The sequence below is a fragment of the Chelon labrosus genome (genome assembly GCF_963514085.1).
Source record: "Chelon labrosus genome assembly, chromosome: 22".
NCBI lineage: Eukaryota > Metazoa > Chordata > Actinopteri > Mugiliformes > Mugilidae > Chelon > Chelon labrosus.
The window spans coordinates 1-26,214 of NC_140355.1; the positions used below are offsets into that span (position 1 = coordinate 1).

The 26,214-nt window shown below is 41.9% G+C and overlaps 2 protein-coding genes across 2 annotated transcripts in view; both read right to left on the reverse strand.

The window, feature by feature from the left end:
• Window positions 1-11,600: 11,600 nt before the first annotated feature.
• LOC311507859 (putative nuclease HARBI1) lies at window positions 11,601-12,680 on the reverse strand (the record flags this gene model as incomplete). Its single annotated transcript, XM_084572399.1, has 1 exon — window positions 11,601-12,680. The coding sequence occupies one exon, from the start codon at window positions 12,678-12,680 to the stop codon at window positions 11,601-11,603; it is 1,080 nt and encodes a 359-aa protein (XP_084428525.1).
• Window positions 12,681-14,355: 1,675 nt separating this feature from the next.
• The window catches only part of LOC311507314 (endophilin-B2-like), a 35,946-nt gene continuing 24,087 nt past the window's right edge, over window positions 14,356-26,214 (reverse strand). Inside the window, exons 7-11 of the mRNA XM_084571611.1 lie at window positions 24,895-24,918; window positions 24,698-24,787; window positions 21,118-21,218; window positions 19,664-19,883; window positions 14,356-16,334 (exon numbers count right to left, since the gene is read on the reverse strand). Of these exons, the coding sequence (XP_084427737.1) occupies window positions 16,227-16,334; window positions 19,664-19,883; window positions 21,118-21,218; window positions 24,698-24,787; window positions 24,895-24,918 (543 nt within the window). The 3' untranslated portion in view covers window positions 14,356-16,226. The remainder of the gene's footprint in view (window positions 16,335-19,663; window positions 19,884-21,117; window positions 21,219-24,697; window positions 24,788-24,894; window positions 24,919-26,214) is intronic.

Here is a 26,214-nt window from a genome sequence, read left to right on the forward strand (position 1 = left end):
ACATGGCTGGTACTGCATGACCAAGACCATACACTCTGACCACCCCTTTTGATAAGTATTCATACGTTTCATGTCACAAATCCAATATTTGCCTTTTGGTAAAGGTATGGAACACTGGCTTGCTCTGATAGCAAGATGGTAGTGATCCATATCTGTTCCTTCACCTGTGTTTTGGGGTCGTTAAGGTCGTTCATGTGCTGGTGTACAGAAAAGTCCCATTTAGTCAGATGTAATCCACTCAGGTTGAATCCTGGTATCTGGAGATGCACTTCACCGTCTTTTCCTGGGACTCCGGTGCCAGCGCTGCTCCTCTGTCTCTCCACCATTTGTTGCCATTCTGGAGAATACCTTTCGTCGGCTTCTGGGACTTTGGTGCCAGCTTTATCCTGTGGGGGAGGGGGTCCTTCTATTGACCTGACGGATGGGAAATCTCCCACAATTTGCCTGAGCTCCCGCCGGTTCCAAGACTTGTAGACCATGTCCTTTCTTATGGTCATAAGCGGGGCAAGTGTTGTTGGAGCTGGTTTCTCTTGTTTTCCCCCTTTCCTCGTTGCAGCCGATTCCTCTGTGTTGTTCTGGATCGCCATTTCAGCTCTTCTGTACTCCAAAACAAGATCATTGTCATCGCCATCGTCGTCATCAGTAGTACTGCAGTCCTTTAAGCTTTTTAAAGGGTTAAGATGCTGGACTTGTTCAGTTCTGGTCGGTGGCTCATCTACCTGGAGATCTGCTTTAGTTCTTATCTGCGTTGTGTTATTGTTACATTCTTCCAGTTGGGCCAGTAACTTTTTGTTTTGGTCAGTGAGAGAAGCAATTTGTGATTCTACATGGAGACGTCTACTCTCATCCCTCCAAAGCCTCAGAGAGAGAAAATGCTTTTTCTTGTCTTTACGACTACTCAGTCTCTCTCTCAAATTCTCTAACCTGTGCTGGTCAAAATTGCCATTCAGAGGGAATTTTAGGTGGCCATCGTCAATCGTTATCTTGGCCCATGTCGTCACAAACTTTAAACTCTCTCCACCGTAACTGTCAAACATGTGTTTTGCAGGACCAGTCAGCTCTCTCTCTAACCGTCCACTGAAACAACCTCCCACTGTCTGTCTGTAAGATCTTAAAAACTTGAATACCGCTTGCTACTGCTCACAATCACTTTCAATCAAAGCTCTGCTCAGAATCTACAGGTCAGTTTACACAAAATGGACGACCAAATCAGCCCCACGGCTATAGGTCCAATTAGTCTCTCTCTAGACTAAACTCAAAGTGTTCCAAACACTGAGGACCACGTCCACATCAGCCCCACGGCTGTAGTTCCAATAAGTCCCTCTCTGGACTAAACTCAAAGTGTTCCTAACACTTTCCAGCTACCTGGAATATTTTGACCTTCCCCTTAAAACAGTCAGATTCTAGCATAAAAGTTAAACAAGCTTACAAACAAGTTACTCAGACAGACGAGGTTACCCTATCATCACTCCTACTCACAACCACACAGCAAACTTTACTCAAAATCACGGATGGCGTCAACTTCTTTGGATTTCCAATTTCACAGACTTTCCAACAGCACACGGCAACAATCAATAGGTTCTTAAAAAGGTACCTCACTGTAGGAACCTGTGGTCCTCTCAATTCTTCCCCTCTCTGGAATTTAAATTTACGGAGTTGTTTTGCAGAAGAACTCTTCTAACAGATCAACCTTTTACACCTTAGCCATAAATGTGCCATGTCCAAACGTGGGACAGGCCCACGCTATTGGACCTCCCTGATGCTCTGGACGTCATCTGAGCCAAAAGAGACAGATTTACACTTCTTGTGGAATGTCCCACTCTTGTTTCTGGACTAATTAGTCCTGAATCGAAAGAACATCAACATGATATCAGGAACTACAAAGAATGAATTGACTTCTTTTGGATTCAAAGGACAAAGTCTAGAAGCCTTAATGTGATGTTCAATTATGTTTTAAACTTGTGATGTACTAATTTTCTTTTTCAGAGACGAATGCAAACATACCATTTTAACAGGTTTTGCCCCCCTCTCTTGGAATGACCAAGAGAGCGAAACACTGATAAGCCGGTCGTAAATAACTTTCTTTCCCCAGAACCAGACTCCGATATGCATTTCTCCTCTCTAAAAGAGCCTAAGTTTTATAATATGACTATCGAAAATGTAATAACCTGGTAAGTTATATATTATTGTTCAGGAAGTGCTTACGATCACAATGAGACGATTTTGATCCTTGTACGATAAAGCTAGCCCAAATTCATATAATTTGTCACAGTAAGGATGGATCAACATTGCCATCAAGTGGCTATCTTTAAAAGTATTTTCTCTCTTTTAATCATTGAAGTTAAAGAATGTTGAAACTTAGATATGTTCTTATACTAATAGTAGCTATTTGTTGAAATCATAACTGTTGGAATTGTTATTCTAGAAACCCCAGCCTTTTATTATTAGCAAAACGTCACTGTAAAGAGAACTTGAGTTTATTAATTTATTGATGCTTATGAGTTATTTTGATGTGGTCATTCTGATACGTCATCTTGTCATCTTGTAATGTTGAGTGTTGTCGCATACGAAAAACATTGCTAACGAGCCATGATGAGTGATGGAATGATTCAATTCAGTAATATAAAATAGGTTAAGAAGATCAGGCAATAAGACATCTCGAAACAAAGAACTAGGCGTTACCTTCTCTTTCCGCGCGAAGATTCTGGAAACCCGATCCAAAACACGCCCTGAATAATTAACTCATAAAACCAGAGAGACGCACCCATTTCTCCGCACTTTTAGGACTTTTATACTTTCGCTCTTTCGCCGCACTTTCTCCGCACTTTCAACTCTCCACTTTCTGTTTACGTTTTACTTTTATTTTTGTCTTCTTCTTTATGTACTTAGTCACGTTTATACTTAGTAACGTTAAGAACAACTTGAATATTGACAATACGGTCCTTTTCAAGCTCTGTTTGTTTCTCGTCGGATGTTTTTCCCGACGTACGATTTTTATAGTGACTTAAATATTTTTCTAGTTTTATTCATTTTTATACTCTACGAACCGAAGTACTAACCAACATCGTTTATAAGTTAGCCAGCGTAGTCAGCTGGGATATCAGAGAAAGACCCAATCTCTTCGACGGATCAAGAAATCAAGAAGCTGTTGCCATAGCAACGACATCAAGAAGACGTGACGATCCAACTTCTTTCTTCAAACACAAAGACATTGCCAAGTGTCATCTGCCTTTGACTGAACACCTACAGCGCTCTCAAGCAAAGCTGGGTGTTGGATTTGCAGATCAAGCAACGAGTCCTGTCTACCGGTCCAAGAGAGACCTGCATCAGCTGTGCCGCTCCGCCATCACCGACGCCAAGAAGACTCTACAAAAGTAGGCTGAATTGTTCCTACCGCTTAAAGAGTTGGTGTCACTACTTTGAAACTCCCTACTAACATCTTTTAGAGAAGATTGATTAGAGTAGATATCAAATCTATTCCCTTTAGTTTAGGACTTAAACATCTCCATCTCTCATCATCGCTCCCGAAATTAACTATTTCAGACCTTATTATATTCGTTCATTTGATTACACTCCTATATTCTATTAGTCCCTCATTTATTCATAGTTGTCACTTTATTAAATAAATATTTGTTCACACTTAAGAAGTTGTTTGTGATGTTATTTTACGGCAGAGAATGACTGGTACAAATTGTAGTAAAGGATTCACTCCTTCAGATATGCAAATTATTGAACTGAGACTGATAAATTGATTTAAACCGTGTTCTTCCTACGATAACAGGAGGTGGTGCCCTAACGAGACATTTAAAAAGGTGTAGACTACCCTACATCACCTTTTAGTCAACTTGAAATCTCAATTCAGTGGCGTGTCTTTGGTCTGGAAGAAGGAGTCTCCGTGGAAGTATGTTGCCATCCGGGTCACGGCACCATATTGTTGAAGGAAAAAACAATCCAAGTCTAGTTCCAAGTTTGCTGAAGTGGTGGAGGTTTATTGGAGTTCCAGGTCATGGTGAGCCTACCGACACAGAGTGGTTCTGAGACCAGAGACTGACCCTGAATGCAGGGCCAGAGCACAGATATACCCTGTCCCTGGGTGTGGTTGCAGACAGTTCCTGATTAGATCGTATAGTGGATGTATATTGGTCAGTTGAGGGCAACTTTACACAGGAGGGTGAACTCAGTAGGGGGCAGGGGTGGCTCCCAGACATGGTCAGAACAAAGGGCAAAAGGACAAAGGAGTGACACTCAGGTAGTCTGATCAAGGCTCTGATCAGCAGGGGAGAGGAGATGGGGAGGGTAGACAAAGGAGTTTGATCAGGAAACTCTGATCGGCAGGGGAGCAGAGACAGGAGAGATTAACATATGGTTGGAATTGCCCCAGACGTGTCAATTCCTAATGTCTCTTCGAAGTTTACTTCTTCAGGTGAGAAGAGCAGCAAAATCATTTAAAAAGTCATTGTGTGGCTTAGGGGGACGGTAGACTGTGACGATGATGGTGGGAATGGGTCCAGACAGTTTGCACGCTATGCTTTCAAATGAGCTGAAGGCAGGTATGGGCACAAGCTGGACTTTCCACGTCTCACGGTGAATTATCGCGAGACCTCCTCCGCGACCTGAGCCACGGGGTTGACAGATGTAAGCAAACCCAAGTGGAGTAGAGTCGTTTAGATGAGAAAAGTCGTTAGGTTGTTGCAGCGCCGTCGTATAGGGGGGAAAAGTGATGACAATTCTAAGGGCCCACAGCCCATCAGGGCCCACACACAGCCCCCAGTAGCCTCTACGACTAAATTATTATGCATAGGCTTAACTAATATATATTCATAGTAATGAATCCGAACTAAAATAAAGCCACAAAGTCACGCAATATTTTAATTTTAATAATTTCAATAACCCCCTTGGCCCCTTCTTAAAAAATGGTTTGGTCCACACCGCGGGTTCGAGTTGAGCGCGAGCGAACTCCAACAGGGAGCTAGGGAGATCCAGATGATGGCACAAAAAACACAAATCTGGAGACCAGAAAAGACTAGAGAGGGAGGCCAGGGCTGGGAGCAACAGAGCAGGTGCCCAGGACATCAAAAAAAAAATTCTAATGGTGAGAGTAAAACTGCAGAGGGCGCCTACTTGTTCATTCATTCATTCATTCATTTATTGTCTGTAACGCGTACCTGACGGGGCGCAGGGGCTGTAGCTTACGTTAGCTGTCAATCATCGGGTGAGAGGCGGGCTACACTCTGGGCAAGTGGCCAGTTCATTGTAGAGCAGCGATTCCTAGTGTAGATAACTGAACGTTACTAATTTGGAGGCTATCTACAGCGGACTGTGTGTTTCACACATATTACTGTCGGACAGTGCTCCAGTAAGCACCAAGCACCCGCTCAGTTACGAGGCCACGTTGAAATGTATTATGACGCATTCAAGTTCTACTCAGTAATTATGAGCATTAGGCGAAGGTCAATAACGTTATCATGATGTGTTCAAATGTGGTCTTGTAAAAATGTGTCAGCTATGGTGGGACATTTGAAAATACAAAAAAGTTAAATGTTCCAACAAGATTTGTACTACCTATTTGTTAAGTGGTTAATTGAAGATATATGCAATCAGAGGTGTAATAACGTGTTCCAAATCAGAGAAATGGGAATAATTTACATAACAATACTCTAACTCATTGTTGAGTGATTATACAACAGGCATCAACAGAAAAACAAAGAAAAAACATCATAATACACAGTTGTAAAAAAAGTGGCAATGAATGGGGTAGAGGGGCCCACGCCGATATTCTTTCAGGGGGCCCAGAATTCCTAGCAACGGCCCTGGGTTGTTGCCAGGTTTCGGTCAAAAACAGAGAAAGTCTAACTTACGGCCAGTGAGGAGATCCTGGATAAGATGTCCCTTGATCGTGAGTGAGCGGATGTTAAGCGGACCGAAGTTGACGGCGGTGTTGTCATGTTTGACGGCTGGCTAACACAGTGTGATCAACAGCCCGGTCGGCGTTTCTGGGAGGATGACGAGTGGTGGACCAGAAGGATTTTATTCCTTTGGAGTTGTCGAAGTGGAAATTCCGGCAAGACCCCCGATGGATGTATCTCCGGCGAAGCTAGCAGTAGCCCGTTAGTACTAGCAGGAACGAGTACTAAAAAAGAAAATACTGGAAAAAGAAAACGACCCCTGCTAGCGCGCACAACAAAATGTTATTTTAGGTTCGTCTATATCGTTAATTCAAAATAAATAAGCAAGTTTAACAGCAAAACAGAGCACTCATCTTTCCTGAGCCGCATTTTCCGCGCAAATTGTAAAACGTTTCTTCCTGTACGGCTGAAGCAGGCTCGACGTCGGACAGTACATTTTCGAGATGGACATATTATTTTCAGTTTGTTAGAGACAACTACAAACCACTTAACTACAAACTTAACTACTATGAGGAGCATAGTAGTTAAGAAATCAATCTACCTACATCGCAAAATAGCACAAGTAATCCAATTAAACATTTACGGTGCCACGCAAACATTAAGTTAGTGAAAAGAAGGCAAACTGAGGACGAAAGCGGAGACAAAGCAGTTAAAGGTCTATTTTTTGGCTATGATTGTTCCTTGCATTATATTACGAGCCATCACTGTCTGCGCCTATTACATTCTTCAGTTGTTAGCCTTATGCCTAGGAGCATAATAAGATACATTTAGAATAAGTATAATTCCAGTTATTTTGGTGAAAGTAACTTAAAAGTAATGCAGTAGTAGTGTAATGCCGTACAATTCAGAGACAGTAATATTATTATGTAATAAATTACTCTGAAATGACAGTAACAAGTAATACATAATGTATTACGTTTTTGAAATAACTTGCCCAACACTGCACATAGCTAAACGTTAGCGCCCTTGTTAACATTCAGGCTACTCTATACACAAATTGTCTTTGTATGCCAACTGCCAACGTATTGTCTAAAAAACAAACGTTATCGTAAACATAAAATTGATGAATTTCACTCACCACGTCTTTGTTATCCGTTTCACTCGAGTGCAAGGGTCGCAGTCAGCAGCACTGTCCAGGCGGGATTTTATTTCGCGGTGACGTCATCACTGGACCGTTAGTGGCCTATGTAGCCACGTACGTAATTGGGTTATGTATAGTAATGCTACGGTTATGTCAATTAGATGTTGAGTTACGTACCTTAAAAAATAAATAAAACGCAACAAGCTTTTTTTTTTTTTTTACAGCCATAACGGTGACGTGTTTAATCATGCTCAAATTACCATATATAATAAAATAATCACGATTACAACAATGCGCTCTCGCATTTGAATTAAACTGAAACACTAACATTTTCAATATAACACAACATAAGTTAAGCACAACTGTTAAGAAGAACGAGGATGGATGACAGACTCAGGCTCAGAGGCAGAAAGCAGAGTTGGGGGAAATGTTAGAATATTTTCAGCAGCAACATGCGGCCAGGGGAGGCGGGTGAGGCAGTGCCTCACCTAGCATAATGAAAAGTAATGATGATAAAATATACTATTGATAAAACAGTTGAGGCAGCAGCGAGCTGAGCCTCACCTCAGATTGCGCAATCTCACAAACTGGGTTAGGCTCGTATCCTTGGCGCCTGGCTGTAGCTCTCTGTATGCCATCAATATATTGGTTGTGCACATTTTTATCATGTGTCCCAATCTTCCATAGCCTAGTTTATGTATTTCATATGTGAGTGTAACATATTAAGTCTTGTTTATCTGACATTAAAAAGCACTGAAAAACGAGACGAGGCAGCCAGTACTTCTGCCTCATGTAAGAGGGCGCTAGTGAGCCACGGGTTCATGCTGTTGCTCTTCTTCTATGCTGAGTCGACTGTACTGTCGCGGTCCATTAATTGGGATACTTTGTGTGAAAGCAGAGCCCGTCTACGGAGAGCCTTGCCACTCTCTATTAAGTCCCATTGTAACGAATTTTGGTTGCAGTTCCACCAGATTTCCACTGGGGGCGATCGCCATGAGTGCAACATGAATGGGAGTCTATGGAGCTAAACGGCTAAATGTGTCTCTTTCACCCGATTGTCGTTGAGAAATCTCAGATTTGATTGTATGTTTTGCAAGTTCAACATGGGTTATAGATCAAAAGTTGAATGAACGAGAACTTATGTCCTTTTGTTTTCTTACAGGTTGAGTTGTTGTTGCCCATAACACGCTAGCATTGTGCTAATGAACGCTGATTGGTCAGTGAAGGACTGATTACGACCAGATCCCGCTTGACGGCATCGTGGCATCCGAAGCGGGACCAGAATGTTAAGGCGGACTTTTTCGCCCAAGTTTTTTTTTATCAACGTAACAACTTTAAAAAAAAAAAAAAAAAAACTCTTCTAGCACGATTATTTACCTGTATCAGCTGTGTTGTCCACACCTCGAGGAAAAGAAAGTGCAGAGCGCGAAAGCACCAAAGCAGTGACTGAAGGATTGCCGTAAAGCAGTATCTGGTCGTACGATGTGTATGACGTCATTGACATTTTAAAATACTTTTTAAAGCAAATAAGTGACTCTAAAAAATCTAACACCCAGCAATGTGTAATTTCTTTGCATCTCCTTTCAAATACAATATTCAAATTACTGCACAAAAAAATTATATCCTGAGAAAAGTGGATTTTGAGGGGTATTGCTCCATAGACCGCCATTCATTCTGCACTCGTCCTGAGAGCGCCCTCATATGGAACCAGAGTGGAACTGCAACCAGTTCAGAAGCCGGAAGTTCACTGAGAGTGGAACTTCTCCCCTTATTAGACATTCTCTGGTGAAAGCCAAAAATATAAGATTGTATATCTAAACCTTCAATCAAAACAGGAAGTGGTAAATGACAGAAGATATTTTGTGTAACAGTCTGCAATAAAATTGGATCAGATCATCAAAAGATTTAACAACTCAATATTATTATATATAATTTGATTAAAGGTGCAGTAGGCAGGATTGCGAAGATCCAGGACTTAGCCAAAAAATTTGAACATCGACAACTTCTCAGTCCCTCCCCACTTTCCGCTAAAGCCCAAAAAGGTCTCGCAAGCCCCTCCCCCCACAAGGGAGCGCTGTGCACGATAGAGCGCGTGCATATTGGCCCTGGAATACTGTGCACGAGCAGAGAACCGAGAGAGAGCGAGTTAACAAACTAGCATGGAACACACCGACGTAACAACAACAAAATAGTTTTTATAATACCCTTCGTTATTGCTAAATAATTTTAGGTCAAAATATTTAGCAATAGTCAACTTTAGGACAAAACCAAGGTTAGGATGTTTCTGAAAGTAGCCTACATCGGTGATGTTTGCTATCAATGGCCGCGTTTCCCAAATGCGATCGTTCTTAAGGACTTAAGAAGGGTTCGGCTAAGAAGGAGCGCTAAGATACGGGTGTTTCCCAGAAGCGTTCTTAACTGCCTTCTTAGGAGAACCTTAAGATCAAGCCTTAGAAGCTTCTTAAGAAGCTCTTAACGGGAGCTGTCAACCGCGGTGGTGCTGAAACTGAATCAATCGATGCCAGGCTAATCGATCACCCACTCCTTTATCAGCGCTGAGCGCAGCGCGCAGTCACACACAGCGTTGTTTATAAGCGTCTCTCCTGCTCAAACAAAGTGTTTGCACGTGGATATAGCATTAAGTTATTTTTTGTTTTAAGTGTGTGTATGCCATCAGGTGTATCCAAGTAGTAATCAAGCCCATTAGCGCATATATACCCCCATGAATATTGGCACACACATGTGAGAATGGATGAAACTGGCAGCAAAAAGAGCAAGCGGGCACCGTCGTTTACCGCGGAGGAGATGGGCGTCCTAGTGGACGAGGTGTGGCAGCACCGTGAGGTTTTATTTGGAGGAACAAAAGGGAAAAAAAACATCACGGTCAAGAACCGTGTATGGCAGGCTATAGCGGAGAAGATGTCCCCCTCCAGCCCATGTGGCCTGCGTGACTGGGGTGCTGTCAGAAAGAAGTGGCAGGAGTTTCAGAGCCTGACCAAAAAGAAGAGTGCCAAGGTGAGAAGGGAAGCCATGGGCACGGGTGGTGGAGCACCGGGTGGGACGACCCTCACTCCCGATGAAGAGAAAGTCCTCTCCATCATAGGGAAGACGGCCTCTGAAGGCATCACAGGGGGCATCGACGTTGAGGGGGACGAGGGCCTCTCAGAAAGTGAGGAAGAGCAGCCATCCGGGAGCGGAGTAGGGGCGTGCACGCCCACAGGAGAGGACGACCCCACACAGCCGTGCCCTGTCCCCACACAACCGTGCCCTGTCCCCGCACAACCGTGCCCTGTCCCCGTGCGCCAACCAGCACGGCCCAGTGTCCGCATGCGGGGAGGCTTAACCAGGCGGCCTGCAATAACCACCTGCACCTGCAGCGAGACGCTGGTGCGCCTGGAGAGGGAGAAGCTGGTGGTGCTGCGGGGGATAGAGGACCAGCTCCTGAGACAAACTGCTCTCCAGGAAGAGATGGTCCGGATGAAGCAGGAGAGGTTGGAGCTGCACCGGAGACAGCTGGCGCTGTCCGAGGCACAGTTCAACAGTCCCTCCATCTCCGTTCCAATCATCCTTCCCCAGGATTCAGGTACGGGACAGTTCTATTTTGTTTTATTAGCATTACGCAATGTATCCCATTCAATTTCATTAATCAATCCCCCTTCATTGCAGGTGATGCAGACGCCCAGACGGCCCAGTGAAGCCGGAGACGCCACCCCTCCTCCCCCATTATGCTTTCAATAAACTTTGGTTTCCTTTTCAACCATGTATTGTGTGTATCATTTTGCATTGAAATGAGTATTAAACCTAGCAACAAAAAGTCCGAGGCAATTTGTAATTTCAAGTAATTTATCTAAGCGTAGGTTCATGACGTGTGCGTAATGTGCGCCCTGACGCACGTGCTTCTCACTACTACTCACTACAGCACAGCATGTTTTGCCGGTAATTTCCCACTTGTTTCCTGAGGGGTATTTCACAAAAGCAGAATTAAGACATCCAAAATAAGTGATAAAGCGAGGCTTGACATAGCACTGTCTGGTCATCCATGCTCAACCCGTTTCACTAACGCACTAACAATCAAGGACGAATAGGAGCGACTATGTGAAGCCAGGTGTAAGTAATTCAGGGTACGTGCGAATTCTCGTTTCTCCCCCAAAGAACTCACGGTTGGAATAACAAAGACGCGGAAAATAGCGTCACACACAAAGTGAACAACCGCTTTTCATATAGACCAACAACGAAGTGAGGTTTTACTTTTTGGAATCATGACTATTTCTGTAACAGTTGGTGTGGCAGACCAACTGACTGCAAATTTACGTATGTACCCACGTATGAGTGCTTCCTTATTTCGGCACGCAATATCATTAAGAAAGCGCTTGCCACTGCAAAGATGCGCAAAGTATGACTAATATATATATATATATATATATATACATATATATATAGAGAACCAGTTCTGGTTCTGGATATATATATATATATATATGTTTATTTATTTCAGCCTTCAGGCCTGACAGTTGATATGGATGGTGTGGTGGTTGTGGGTTGTGGGTTTATTGTTTTGCTGATCAGTGCTTGGTGACTGGTGGTGAAGGGGTAGGGGCTGGGGTTGTTGGACCTCAGAAGAGGTTGACGAGTTCCTGTCTGGTCTGGGCACCGGCTTGATGGAGCACTACTCGCACATCCTGGGGGGCGGGGTTCGGGGCTTCGTCCTCTGAATGGTCCTCTTCATCATCCACAGGAGGCGGCTCATCTGCGCCAACGCGCACTGCGATGTTGTGCAGCATGGCGGTGACAACAATCACGCGGCAACACTTGCGTGGTGACAAGCGCAGCCCCCCCGACGAACGATGAATGCACCTGTAGCGGGACTTCCACCTGCCAAACACCCGTTCAACCGTCGTCCTGGTGCGTGTGTGGGCCTCATTAAACCTCTCCTCCTGAGGTGTTGCTGGATTGGTCACCGGCGTCACGAGGTAACTCCGGAGAGGGTAGCCACTGTCCCCAAGGAGGAAACTCCGACCAAACTCTCCTCTACCAGCCTTCTGCCCCACAGCGGAGTTGGCCCACATGAAGCTGTCATGTGTGCCCCCTGGCCACCTGGCGACGATGTCTATGATGAGGCCGTTGTGGTCCACCACAACCTGGGTGTTGATGGCCGCGTAATGCTTCCTGCTGATCCAGCACGGATCCACCAAGGAAGGGTTGAGGATGGGAATAAGGGTGCCGTCCACCACACCGATCACCCGGGGGATCCCAGCCACTGCGTGGAACCCCTGATGGACCTGGCGGACCTCGTCCCGTGTGGTGGGCATCTTAATGTGGGTACGGGCATGGCGCAGGAGAATCGGTGTCACAGCTGCCACACTCCGGGACACAGATGCTTTGCTGAGGCCTGTGCCGTCCCCTACCACCTCCAGGAAGCTCCCCACTGCATAAAACCGCAGAGCAGCCAGGAGCTGCACCTCCGGGCTGAGGGCAAAATTGCGGCGGGTTGCTCTCTGGATATGTGGAGACACCAGAGTGATCAGCCGTCGGATCGTCGCACGGGGCAGCCGGTACTTTTCCTGGACAGCCCGGTCTGACAGTACGTCGAGTGGGGAGAAGTGCTGACGCACATAAACATTTATATAAACCGTCTGGCTCCGCGCTCGGCGACGCTGTTGATTAGCAGCGAGAATGTGCTGTATTGCAGCCATGGTTTCTCACACACGCGGACTTTGGCAACGCCTTTATATAGAGTAGCAGGTGAAGCCTCTCTGGATTAGGTTCAGCTGAGTTCAATTACATCTGTTTCCTTGATATCTGTGAAATGCCACAGGGTGGTTGATGTTTTTTATGTGTAAACTCATATGCAGATGTGTGGAAAACTTAAACGTGTACTTCAATGATATATTTTTTTTCCTTCTCTACTATTAGCCTATGTTTCTTGCGCCAGTGCTCCACAGCTATGAGTGCATTTCAACATTAAACATTGTTTTATTATTTCAAAAAGTGGAGGATATAAATTTCCCTGACGCAGCTTGATCACTGTAGCCTAGAAATCTAGACGCCCCTGGTGGCAGGCTATGATCACTGAGCATTTGATCGCTAAGAAGGCTGTTAAGAGTGGGTCAGATCGATCTTACGTTTCCTTCTTAGTGAAAGATCTTCTTAAGCTAAGAGCGACTCTGGGAAACGTGTTCTTCTTTCACAGCGTTCTTAAGAGCGCTCCAAAGAAGATCTTAGCGCTAAGAGCTTCTTAACTCATTTGGGAAACGCGGCCAATAACAGTTAGCAGCATTCATTGTGGCGTTTTATTCCACAGTTTAGATTTATCAATTTGCTATGTGGTAGATATATGACCGCTACCTGTTGATGTGGTTAGACGTTTGAGAGTGAAGCTGAGGTACAGGCCTCAGACGAGGATTACGTCCCGGCTCCTTCTACACGCCCACGGACAAGTGGTGCGAGGTGGTGGAGGGAGGGGAGGGCGCTATGAAATGCGTGTCCATGAGCAGTGATTGACACTCTGTTAGATACACCCCTGGTCTTGATTGGTGCATCTGAATGTGGAGCGGTGGATGTCTTGCAAATCGCGCTACAGGCTCTAGGTGGGGCCAGAGGAGCCGAATTTTTTTTTAAATTACCTGCTTTATACAATTATACTTGAACGTAGGGCCAGTTTCAGCAAATATGACAGAAAGTTAGTTTTAAAACTTGCCTACTGCACCTTTAAGGTGACGATTTGGTTTTAAATTCAAATCCATATTTCCATTTGTGTTTGTTTTTTTCTCACTGGATACTCTTATGTTCAATAAATATGAATGAACTGTGGAAGTGCGACGGCAAACGCGTTGTCCTCCTTATACTCTCGCTACAGACTGACATTGTACCTTATACCTGTGTAAAGAATACTCATTTGAGATATGAAACGTAACCAGTTAATGTGAAAGCAGCCAATCGAATGGCGAATTTAAGCTATTTCATTGGGTTCATAACTGTAAAGTGCCTCACCAGCCACGAACTTAACCGCACGTCACTGCGACCGTGAAGCTAACACAGCCCCTCATTACACAGCGGTTATGGAAATAAAATCTGAACGAGTCATTTGAATTAAACTGCAATAAAGTCACACACGACCCACAACAAAAATAACAAAGAGCATAACTCAGGAACAGATAAAAAAAAAAAAAGAGAATCCTTCTGAGGATTTTCAAGAGCAGCGAAGTCCCGCCCCCTCTACTTCCGGGTTATGGGACCTATCTTTCGAAAAAATATGAACGGCAGCCTATGGCGAAAGATAAGTTATTTTCTGGTCCCGATCGACTTGTGCCTTGGATTATACATATGTTGTTTTTCAGAATAAAAAATGATTTTACATGTCAAGAATGTCACAGTTTGTCGCAAAATAGTTAAGTAAAACGCTATGGAAAATACGTAATTAAACGAACTACAAGTCCCGCATGCTGGCGCGTACAGAACCGACCAAAACTCCCATCGTGTAACTACAGCTCTCGGCATGACCCGATTTATAATGATTTTCACCTCGTTTGATGCTTCTGCCTTCGTCCTGGAAGAAGACGGTAAAGCTCAACAAGGAGACAGCAATAGTTCTCTAGTGTTGTTCGAGACGAGAGATGTAGTTCACTAAGCGATCTCATACAAAACCTAATGTTGTTCAGCTTATTTACGTCAAATAATTTATCTCTTGACGTGAAAAATTATATTTTAAATTCACACACATCATATGTGAAATCCATGCCACAATTCGAACGGGACCAAAAAATAATTATGATCTCTCCATTAACTCCCGTTCATATTTTTTCGAAAGATAGGTCCCATGACCCGGAAGTACAGGGGCGGGACTTCGGCTCTCTATTGGTGGCTCCTGGGTGGCTCAGCCAGATACGCATCCACATTGCGTAGAAGAAGATAACTTCTTCTCCGCCATTCCATTTTTCATCTCGCGCACCCCCTAGAGGCAGCTCGCGCACCCCCACCACATTTTTCAAAGAAACTTGACTGCCATCAGAAATGGTACTCCACCAAAAAGGAGGTTTTGGCATTTTTAATGACTATAGAACATTTTCATGTGTACGTGGGGTCGTCTAATGTTTCTGATGTTGTCTATACGGACAATCCCTTGGTTTTTCTGCATAGAATGAGGAACAAAAATAAACGTCTGATGAGTCGGAGAGTGCAGTTGCAAATTTTTAATGCCGAGATCAGACTGAGGCAGGGATTATGGTCTGGCTGGCACACTGTCAGGCTTGTAAAATAGTGCTTTCTGAATCACAACTTTCCTAGCCTGTATAAATCACCTTTACTGTTTAACAGTATAAGATGTGTGAAATTCTATTGATCGTCAGCTGAAAGGTAGGTGCTCACGTGGCCAGGCCTTACTGCCCATAGTTACTTACCAACGTTACTGCAACTCTTACGGGCAGACCATTAGGTGCCAAATTTATTCCAAATAATTACTGTCTGTGATATTTGATTAATACACATAGTCTAAGTTTGAATATTTGTGTTTCTTTCTTGATTTAACTTGGGTCCGCAGTAGTTACTTTGTTCATTTTACAACCAATACAAATGACCCAAACTACAAACTTTGTTTTCATTAATTGGAATTATCCTTTCATGGTTACACAAGGCCTTGGTCTTTGAATGTTTAATTAATGTAACACTGACAAGAACTGGGTCGCAGTTTTCACACAAAAATGGCCAAATTATACTGCAGATCCACATTATTGGTATAAGCGGAAGTATGTAATGTGAGACCACATCAAATTAAATGGTGTGTTTGCTGTTGTTTTTTCCTCTTATCTGTATTTATTGTTCCAAACAGGCAGTTGCATAAGTGTTTCAGAATGAGAAAACAGTTTGGGCCCAGTATGTATCAGCATAGATTTTTGTCAGATAACCATGTTGATTTTCATCAGTTTTTCATCATGTCATGTAGTGTGTGTATGCAGATTTGAGATTCAAGAAGAACTATTGCCAGGCTTAAGATGATGCAGACTATTGGTTGATCAATGACTGGATCCATGTGGCTGGAAGAGAATTTGAGGACTGACTATACCAACATTTTTAAACTGCCTCTGGGACTTCACAATTATTGTTCTGTAATTATCTTACAGTGCAGTGGTTATCTCTGTAACCCAGACTTACTCTGATACACAAAGGGCACAAACCGCAGCTGACACAGTAAGTGTGCACTTACACATACATATGACAATAGAGAGTGTTTGTTGCTTGGTCCATTAGCTCAGCAGTTCGAGGTATGTGACTGGTACTTTGCCTTTTTCATTCCCCCGTTTTCCAATCAACCAGTCAGGATCCATTCCTGGCACAGTGTACACAGTAATGAGCTGGAAGGAAAACAAACAAACAAACAAACAAACAAACAAACAAAAAAAAAACTATTTTAAGACAATTTGTCCATAAAACAAGTAAGTCACATCATGTTGTCAGTATGACTGCCAATCAGGCACAGGCTCTTGTTTTGATATACTCCTCGGACTGGCGTACGGGGACACCGGGGTGATAGGCTATACCTGTGTTCACGTATCACTGCCTATGCTGATAGCCAATCACATTTCGTCCATATGGGTAAGTCCCACCCATTTCCTCAGGCTGTTGCAGCAGTCACTTGTCAATCACACTGCGAAAATGGCGCAAGACAGCTTTGGTGGATTGAGGGCCAGCGCTGTCTATTTTTAAATAACATTTTTATTGAAATGGGCTTATTGTTGTAATTATGTTGCCCTCTGTAATTATGTTACGTATACGGTTGTTTGGTTGACTCTGACCTGCCCGCGTAAAGCTTGTCATTTGTTCTCTACAGCTCATCCGGACAGATCTGTTTGCCGTGTGTGCTACCGTGGAACAGTAGGCTAACAAATTTAGTCCATTGTCAGCTAACTGGTTACAAAGACATCGTTACTACGTCTTTGTGTCAGAATCTCCGTTAACATAGCTATTTTAGTTTTATTGGTCAACCGTATGAACTTCAGAGCGCCGCGCTGCCGTACCGATAGGCTGAGCGGTTGCCAAGGAAACCATGAGACACATGTTTAGGATGTTGAGTCGAATGAATGATAATTTATTTAATATACAGTAGTGTTACCCAATATAAATATTATATGGTCATTTAAAAAAAACAAATCATACTAATAGATTAACAGTTAAATAATTAAATACATTTTGTTTATTTAAAAGTTCATTAAAGTTTTATTTAAGATTTAATTAACTGCACTTTATAAGAGAATGTGTTCATTGTAAAGCATTTCAAGCTTTAAGTATGATTGCTTTCTTGATCACCCCTTTACTAAAAACACGGGCACAAAATAAAACCGATGCTGCAGGCGCAGAATTGAGTTCAGCCTATTGGCACGGGCACGGCCCTCCAAGATATTTACGGTTTCTCATGTGGCCCCTTGGGAAAAATAATTGCCCACCAATGGTATAGACAGTCAGTGTCATTCAGTTCTAACAGCCTGGCAAATTAGTCAGCTAAATTTTATTGTATCAATGACCTGTTTGCATTAAAATCACTACATGCTTTAAAATCACTATACCGCTGTAATTATTTTACTGTAGGCTACTTAAGGGTTCAGGTTAATGATTACTATATGATTATGGTCCAAAACAACATCAAATGCAGTTTTTTTCATCAAGGTACATGAAACTTGTGTTGCCAGCTGGCTCGCTGGCTCCCCACGCCATGCATGAAGTGGGCTGGTCTGTCAATGACCCCCTCACAAGTTAACATGGGATTTACCTTCTCCCCCAAATCTATGATGTCTCTTTTGAAAATAAAAATATATGTATTTTTTGTTTAGTCAGTCAAAAAATGTCAGTCCTGATTGAAAAGGTAATGCTACCTTACATTTATTCTCCTTGTCTCCATGTAGCTCATGATAATTTTAAAAGACTACAACTTTGGGAGATAACCACCTGATTTAACTACTGGAGCTTCATATTCTAGTATACACACTTTTGCTCTGAATAAGGACTGTGACATTGCCATGTATTGTTTTCATTAAAGTTACGCAAAGTTACTCATCATATGCTAATATGCTAATTTGTACATTTTTGCTTACACTATTTCTATTTTATCTTACTAGATTTTATTCTACTTATTTTTTATTTCTATTTGATTTAATTGAATCTTTTCTTTTTATCTGAGGTTCTTAAGAGTGTGTTTTTTATGTACAACTAAGCTACTGTGACCAAGCAATTTCCCTTGTGGATCAATAAAGTTTATCTAAGTCTAAGTCTAAGAAAAGACCAGTATGAACAGCAAGAATAATTACTTCCACCGGTAACACTTTGAAGATACATATACGTAGATGTACAAGTATTGTTTTAAGACAGACTCTAAAAATCCAAACCTAGGTTTAAGGATTGAATGTCAGGTCCCGTTACTGTATCATGTTTAAAAAAAAAATAAAAAGCATAAAGTATGAAGAGAAGAAAGTCATATACAATTAAGTGCAAATTGTATATGACATACACGGCCTGACAAAAAAAAAGTCACTACCAAACTAAAGGTCGTTGGACCGCCTTTACAGCACTCATTCGCTGTGGCATTGATGTTTCACCAAGATCTTGTATTGATGGTGGGAGAGTCTGACCACTGCACAAAGCCTTCTCCAGCACATCCAAAAGATTCTCAGTGGTCAAGGTCTGGACTCTGTGGTGGCCAATCCATGTGTGAAAATGATGTCTCATGCTCCCCGAACTACTCTTTCACAATTTGAGCCCCATGAATCCTGGCATTGTCATCTTGAAATATGCCCATGCCATCAGGGAAGATAGAATCCATTGATGGAATAACCTGGTCATTCAGTATATTCAGGTAGTCAGCTGACCTCATTATTTGGGCACATAATGTTGCTGAACCTAGACCTGAGCAACTGCAGCAACCCCAGATCAGAGCACTACCCCCAGAGGCTTGTACAGTAGGCACTAGACATGATGGGTGCATCACTTTATCCGCCTCTCTTCTTATCCTAATGCCCCATCACTTTGGAACATGTTCTGGACTCATCAGACCACATGACCTTCTTCCATTGCTCCAGAGTCCAATCTCTATGCTCCCTAGCAAACTGAAGGCTTTTTTCCAGTTAGCCTCACTGATTAGTGGTTTTCTTAAGGCTACACAGCTGTTCAGTCCCAATCGATTAAGTTCCTTTCTCACTGTACGTGTGGAAATGCTCTTACTTTCACTATTAAACATTGCCCTGAGTTCTACTGTTGTTTTTCTTTGATTTGATTTCACCAAATGTTTAAGTGATCACAGATCACGATCAATAAGGATTTTTTTCCAACCACATTTCTACCTCACTTTCCCCACTTTCCTTCCAGTTTTTAATGATGAGTTGGACAGTTCTTAACCCAATTTTAGTAGTTTCTACAATCTCCTTAGATGTTTTCTCTGCTTAATGCATGCCAATGATGTGACCCTTCTCAAACAGACTAACATCTTTTCCACGACCACAGGATGTGTCTTTCGACATGGTTGTTTGAGAAATGAAAGTCTACTCATTGCATCAGTTGGGGTTAAATAACTTGTCAGCTAAATGATAATCGCTCATGCAGTAAATATCAAATAGGAGTCTCATACCTCTTTGGTTTGTTAAATCCAGGTGGTGACTTTTTTTTTGGCGAGGCAGTGTATAAAATAATAATGTACCTCATCAGCCAAGAGGGAAAGCTCGGTACCATCATGGGCATCATAGTCATACAGGACCTTGGCCTTTCTGGTTCCTGTGGCAGTCTGTGTCTGCATGACCAGTGTGCTGGGACTCTGGCTGGTCTCTGGCTCAGATGACGATCCAGACAGGAAGAAAGAGGAGATAGGGCTGGGGCAGACAGCAGCAGAGGAGTGGGAGGTGCTGACAGCATTTGCACATCTGTGTAAAAATGGGAAGACGAATGAAGAATATAAATGGTTTAGGTGATTCACATCTTGTTAATTAGTTAACAGAGCCTGTGGACTGTTGGAACTCCCCTAACCCAAACCAGCCCATTTACCAGAACTGGAATTTATTCAGAGTCTAGAAGAATAGAAGTTCCTTTAGTTTATTCTTTGCACTATAAAATATAACATATTATATTATAAATTCATTATAAACTCCATGCCATCGTAGCTGTTTTGTTTAGCTATAATTTATACGTTTTGTACACTAAATTTTTAATGATTTAATATACATAGAAATAGCTTGTCTTGTGAAAAGAAAATCAGTTTGTTGTCTTAAAATGTTTTTTCTTTGTTATACAGTTTTATACAGTAGGCCTGTGTTTTGAATAATAGCTTCCACAAATAAATAGCTCTCTCAAGTTTATTTAAATCTGGAGTGTAGGACTTTTGCATATAAATGATAAGTTCCAACTAAATTTTAAAGTTTTAAATCTCGCCGCTTTAGCAAGATTCTTTCCCTGGGAGATGGGTAGCAATGTGTTTTATTTATCAGTGATTGTTTTGCCAGAGCTAAAGAAATATAAACCACTGTTTAGGAATTAACTATGTCTGTTGGTCAGGAAGATTGAAATGGAACTTCCAGTTGAAGAAGAAGCTACAATCAAAGAAAGCTAGCCATGGTGGGGACATATGGTGCATCTTATCTTACAGATGGTTCAACCAGAGGCACATTCCTTTCAGATTTTATGCAAATAAAGCTAAAAATCACATCACTTGAGACCTGGCTAAGCAAATACACAGTGAATGAGTGAGTTTTGCACTTATGTGTGCATCAGTGTGGAAGTTGAATACAATTGTGCATATAAATAAGAGTAAGCCTTGGTAATAGTCCTCGACTAAGATTAGGATCAACATTACCTGTCTATTAATATTCTGTTACTCTGCCAATAAATTAGGCTTCCTTGAGCAAGTGGAAATAACATAATTATCAAAGAAAGTAGGAAAAAGGGGCAAGGAGCATGTGAGACAAACTCCATGTGCATTATGAAAGCTTCAAATAGCTTGCTAGCTGTGATGGTCTTCCACCAGTCTCAGTTTGCTTTATATAGTGATTAACATTCAGCTCAAACCATGCCATTTTTCAAAATGCTCATGGACTTCTGAGCAAAAATATTTTATCTAAATCTGTCATATAAGTATTAATGCTACATCTGCATAATCCCCACCTGTTAAGCTCCCTCTGAAGTTCCTGCATGTAGTGATGACACTGAGCATAATACGTGGTCTGAGCCTCGGCAAAATCCTGCAGACAACGCAGGTGGTTGAGCTAAAGGCAGAAAGAAAATGAACTCAGAATTGCAATAAACCCAGCAGTGCATGGTGACAACTTGAGTTATTATAACATACTAAGAGAACTACTATCTTCACAGTTTTATTTATATTCATCATCGAACTGTCATGTAACATCATCAGCTATATCTTGTATTTGGATCATGATTAGATTCCACAAGTACGTTTTAGTCAGATGTATGTATCTATGACCAATGTATGTTAGTCTCGTTCCTCCTGCTGCTCGTTTCTCTCTTTTCTGTCTCTAACAGCTGGCCTTGGGCAGATGGGTCCCTCCATCCGAGCTGGGTACTGTTCAAGGTTTCTTCCTGTTAAAAAGGAGTTACTTTCATGCCACCCATAGCGCTTGCTCTGGGGGTGTCAGGCCGGGTTTTGTGAAACTCCTTGCATAGGTTTTTCGTTGTCTGTCATTTTGACTGACAGGGTCATAAAAATCCTGTCATAATCTATTTTTACCCGTTACTTTAATTTTTTAAAATGATAATAAAGACATATTCAGTAGCATTTAATTTTTATTCATTTAAATTAATATTCATAATATTCAATATTCATTCATTAAATGGTTTTAAAAAGAAAAATAGTTTGGGCTGCCAACACGTCTTGTCCGTTGTAGGACTGAGACTGCTAGTGCTAACAGCTCCAGCGGTTTCTGTGCTCACTGCAACATGCTTTGAATTTAGATGGTACCGAAGGGCTGAAGTGCTTGGGTGTGCAAACTCTTTTTTTGCACAATCTGGCTTGACTGATTTTTCTGTCACAATTTAAAAACAACGGTCAATGACGGAAAATTTTCGGTTAACGTGACCCCTGACTCCTTGAGACAATTTGTATTGTTACTGACGCTATATAAATAAAATCTAATTGAACTGAATCTGTCACTTCATGGTTATTGGTTTTCAGTGCACAAAAGAACTCATAAGAAAGAGAGAATTACCAAGTTGTGGCTGCATGCCTCCACCAACCGGTCAAATTTCTACATCCAGGCTCTAGTGAAGAACTTACAGAGTAGTACAGAGTATTGACAGGGACAATAAGCTAAAGCTCAGTACCAGGAAAACCAATGAGTATGTGGTCGATTGCCAGAAGAACAGAAAGCGCCTGTCCTGGTTGTCATCCAGGGGGAGGAAGTGGAGTGTGGAGCATATGGCCAAAAACCTGTTACAGAGAGTCCTTTAAGTTACAGAGACCATTTGCCAGCAAATAAGTTCATCCTTCAAGTGGATATTTGCCCCACTTTGATGAAATTCCCTCAAATCATTCTTTAGGTCAGGAGTCTTCAACGTTTTCCAGGTCAAGGACCCCCAAACTGATGGAGAGATGGAGCGGTGACCCCCTACTTATGTATATGTGTATTTAAAGACATTTAAATTTATGGAAAAAAAAAAAAAATGCGACCCCACCTGCAGTACCTCCGCGGACCCCTTAAGGTTCGCAGACCCCCTGTTGAAGACCTCTGCTTTAGGTATTGTCTTCAAGAATGGGACACACAAACGTACAAACCAAAAATATATATTTTTCTCTGGCCATAGCTGTCACCTGTGAGGAGGCATAATTAATTTCTATTCATTTCCCAAGACTTAACCAACTCCGCAGTGGACTATAGTCGTACAATATTATACACTATATTCATATAAAAAGAAAAAAAAAAACATGCGCACAGACTGAGCACCAAGATCTACATGAAAATGTAATCTATCAGTTCTCTCATCAAGGTGGGTCTTCAGTTAGGACATTACCTCCTTGTTCAATGACTTTAGTTCTCCCTTCCTCAGACTGCTCTCTTCAGGCCCTAATGTATTATTACCACAATTTGTTACACCATACAGAGGAAGGATTATGTAGTCTTTCTGAACATTGGTGGCAGTGATGTATGATAATTTGGTGGATATTTTGGTGAAATCTATATGAGGCAAAGTTAGAGGGGAATTATCGTTTTTTACAACCTGGACCTTATTTCCTATTTCTAATATATTTATTATATAGTGGGAGTGACTGGGGCACTGAAATGCAGTCTCTAAATAATGCATTATCTGCCGCGAAACTCATTAATTTCACCAATATTTTGTTATAATACACTTGTGCTATTCCCCTCCGCTGGAACTAAATATCTTCAGAACGACTCCAAATGACACCAAAGTTATACGGGTGAGTAAATGATCGTATATTATGCCAGAAATAAGGTCCAGGTTGTAAAAAACTGTAATTCCCCTTTATTCCCCTTGTGACGGGAAGACGTCACAGTTTTCTCTACTAGCATGCTTTGAAGCTTAGTAATAGTAAGTAGCAAACACAGAGGTTTCATCACACAGGTTTTCAGTATAAAAGTAATTATTAGAAAATTTATTTTTTGTTTAAATGGGAACCTCACCCTACAGTCTATTTTTGCCACCTGGATTTAACTGAGCAAATAGGTACGAGCCTCTTATTATTTTTTTTTCTTCTCTGATAGCACGGCATATTCCAAGATGACAATGCCAGGATTCATTGGGCTCAGAGTTGTGAAAGAGTGGTTCAGGGAGCATGAGACATCATTTTCACACATGGACTGGCCACCACAGAGTCCAGACCTTGACCCCATTGAGAATTTTTGGGATGCGCTGGAGAAGGCTTTGCGCAGTGGTCAGAATCTCCAATCATCAATACATGATCTTGGTGAAAAATACTGGATGGAAATACATCTTGTAACATTGCAGAAGCTTATCGAAACAATACCACAGTGAATGCATGCTATAATCAAAGCTTAAGGTGGTCCAATGAAATATTAGAGTGTGTGACCTTTTCTTTAGGTGGCGACTTTTTTTTTGGCCAGCAGTGTACCAAGACAACTCAGTCACTATTGTGTTACCACATTTGGTGAAAAGTAGTGAATGTATTTGACTAAAACCAAAGTTATAACATCACAGAATGGTAAGAAGTGCCCAAAATAAGAGAAACCATCTTAGGAGCAGCTAGCAACGAGCGGCAACTGAGACATTGTGGCTTCACCTCTGATGGCCAGTGCTGTCGATGTTGTTACAACTTAGCTAGCTAGAAGTAAAGAGAAGTAAATGCAAGAGACTGAGGCTAATGTTCCAGTTATAGGCATTTAAATACTGAGTAGACAAGTTAAATCTTTAAAAAAGAAATGTTATTTTCATTTTCAAATTGTTTAAAAAAAAATAAAATTGAAATTTCATGTTTTAGCTTCACATATAGTGCTCAGTGGGGTGCATAAGAGTCTAGCCTAGTCTGATTCACATATGCATTTGAATATTGTTCACTATGCAGCAGATACGTCTATTAGAGTTTATAATTTCTTTAAGCAACACCCTTGTTGTGATCTAGTTTTGATCTCTTGAAGGTTAGGGATAGAGCTCATAAGCACAAATACATTCCGTTTGGATAAATGGTGATTAAAATTGCTTAGTCCCACCGTATCACTACTGTGGCCACAACCATCTAGTGACTTAGGCTTACATGTGTGCTGCTAATGCCTTCCAGCAGCAGTCTGGTCACCTCAGCTTGTCGCTCGAACTCTGTCTGAGCAACACGAAGCTCATGTTCTGCCTGTAGGTGGAAATAAAAGGAGGGGATGGAAGAACACATGTCATGCTTTTTTATCGCCAAGTTTGAAACAGCAGTGTCACAGATTTCTTGCTAATGAAGGTACTCACTTTGTCCACTTCCTCACTCAGAAGCTGAGAAAAGCAACATGAGAACAGAAAAAAAGCAATTATGAACCATTGCCAAACATCAAGTTATTTTGGGACTATAAACATACATATGCTGCTATCTAGCCCTGCGATTGACTGGCGACCTGTCTAATAATGACTTTCATCATTTACTTTGAGGTAGCTTAGCCCCAAACTTGAAGGAATCTGGAGGAGAAAAGATGTTTAATGTCATCAGTTTGACTGATGTCCAAGAAATAGTGCACATCTTATATTTATCCATGAAACCAGATGAAACAAATCAGCTGGTTAAACTCCAAGCATGCCTTAAAGACCTGTAATTCCTGACCTGTAATTTCCTACTCTTAAACTCTGACAAAACAGAAGTCATTGCATCTGGCCCTAAACATCTCATAGATTCATTATCCAATCAACTGGTTTCTTTGGATGGCATTACCTTGGCCTCCAGTACTACTGTGAAAAACCTTGGTGTTATATTCGATGAAGATATGTCCTTTAAATTGCACATAAAGCAAGTAACCAGGACTGATTTCTTTCACCTGCGTAATATCGTCAAAATTAGGAACATCCTGTCTCAGAATGATGCTGAAAAACTAGTTCATGTATTTGTGTCGTCCAGGCTGGATTACTGTCATTCAATACTGTCTGGCAGTCCAAATAGCTCTTTAAAAAGCCTCCAATTGATTCAAAATGCCGCAGCAAGAGCATTGACAGGAATTAGCAAGAGAGATCATATTACTCCAGTTTTAGCTTCTCTTCATTGGCACCCTTTAAAGTCTAGAATAGAATTTAAAATCCTCCTTACATACAAGGCCCTTAAAGGCCTAGCTCCATCATATCTGAAAGACCTCATTGTACCATGTCATCCAAACAGATCACTTAGGTCTCAAAGTGTAGGCCTACTTGTGGTTCCCAGAATTTCAAAAAATAGAATAGGAGGTAGAGCTTTCAGCTATCAGGCTCCTCTCCTGTGGAACCAGCTCCCAGTTTGGGTTCGGGAGGCAGACACTCTCTCTATTTTCAAGGTCAGGCTTAAGACTTTCCTTTTTGATCAGGCTTATAGTTAGGGCTGGACTGAACCATCCCTTAGTTATGCTGCAATAGGCCTAGGCTGCTGGGGGACGATGAACCAAACACATGTCCTCTTCTCTCTCTCATCCTCAACTTTCTTTCCTTTTCTCTTCTTTCTTTACTTTCTTTACTTTTCTTTTCTTTCTAGCACCAAGCTCGTGCCCTCTAACTTCCTATCTACTATTAGTCATGCAATTCTTTGCTATTACTATATAGCATGTTAACTGCTGT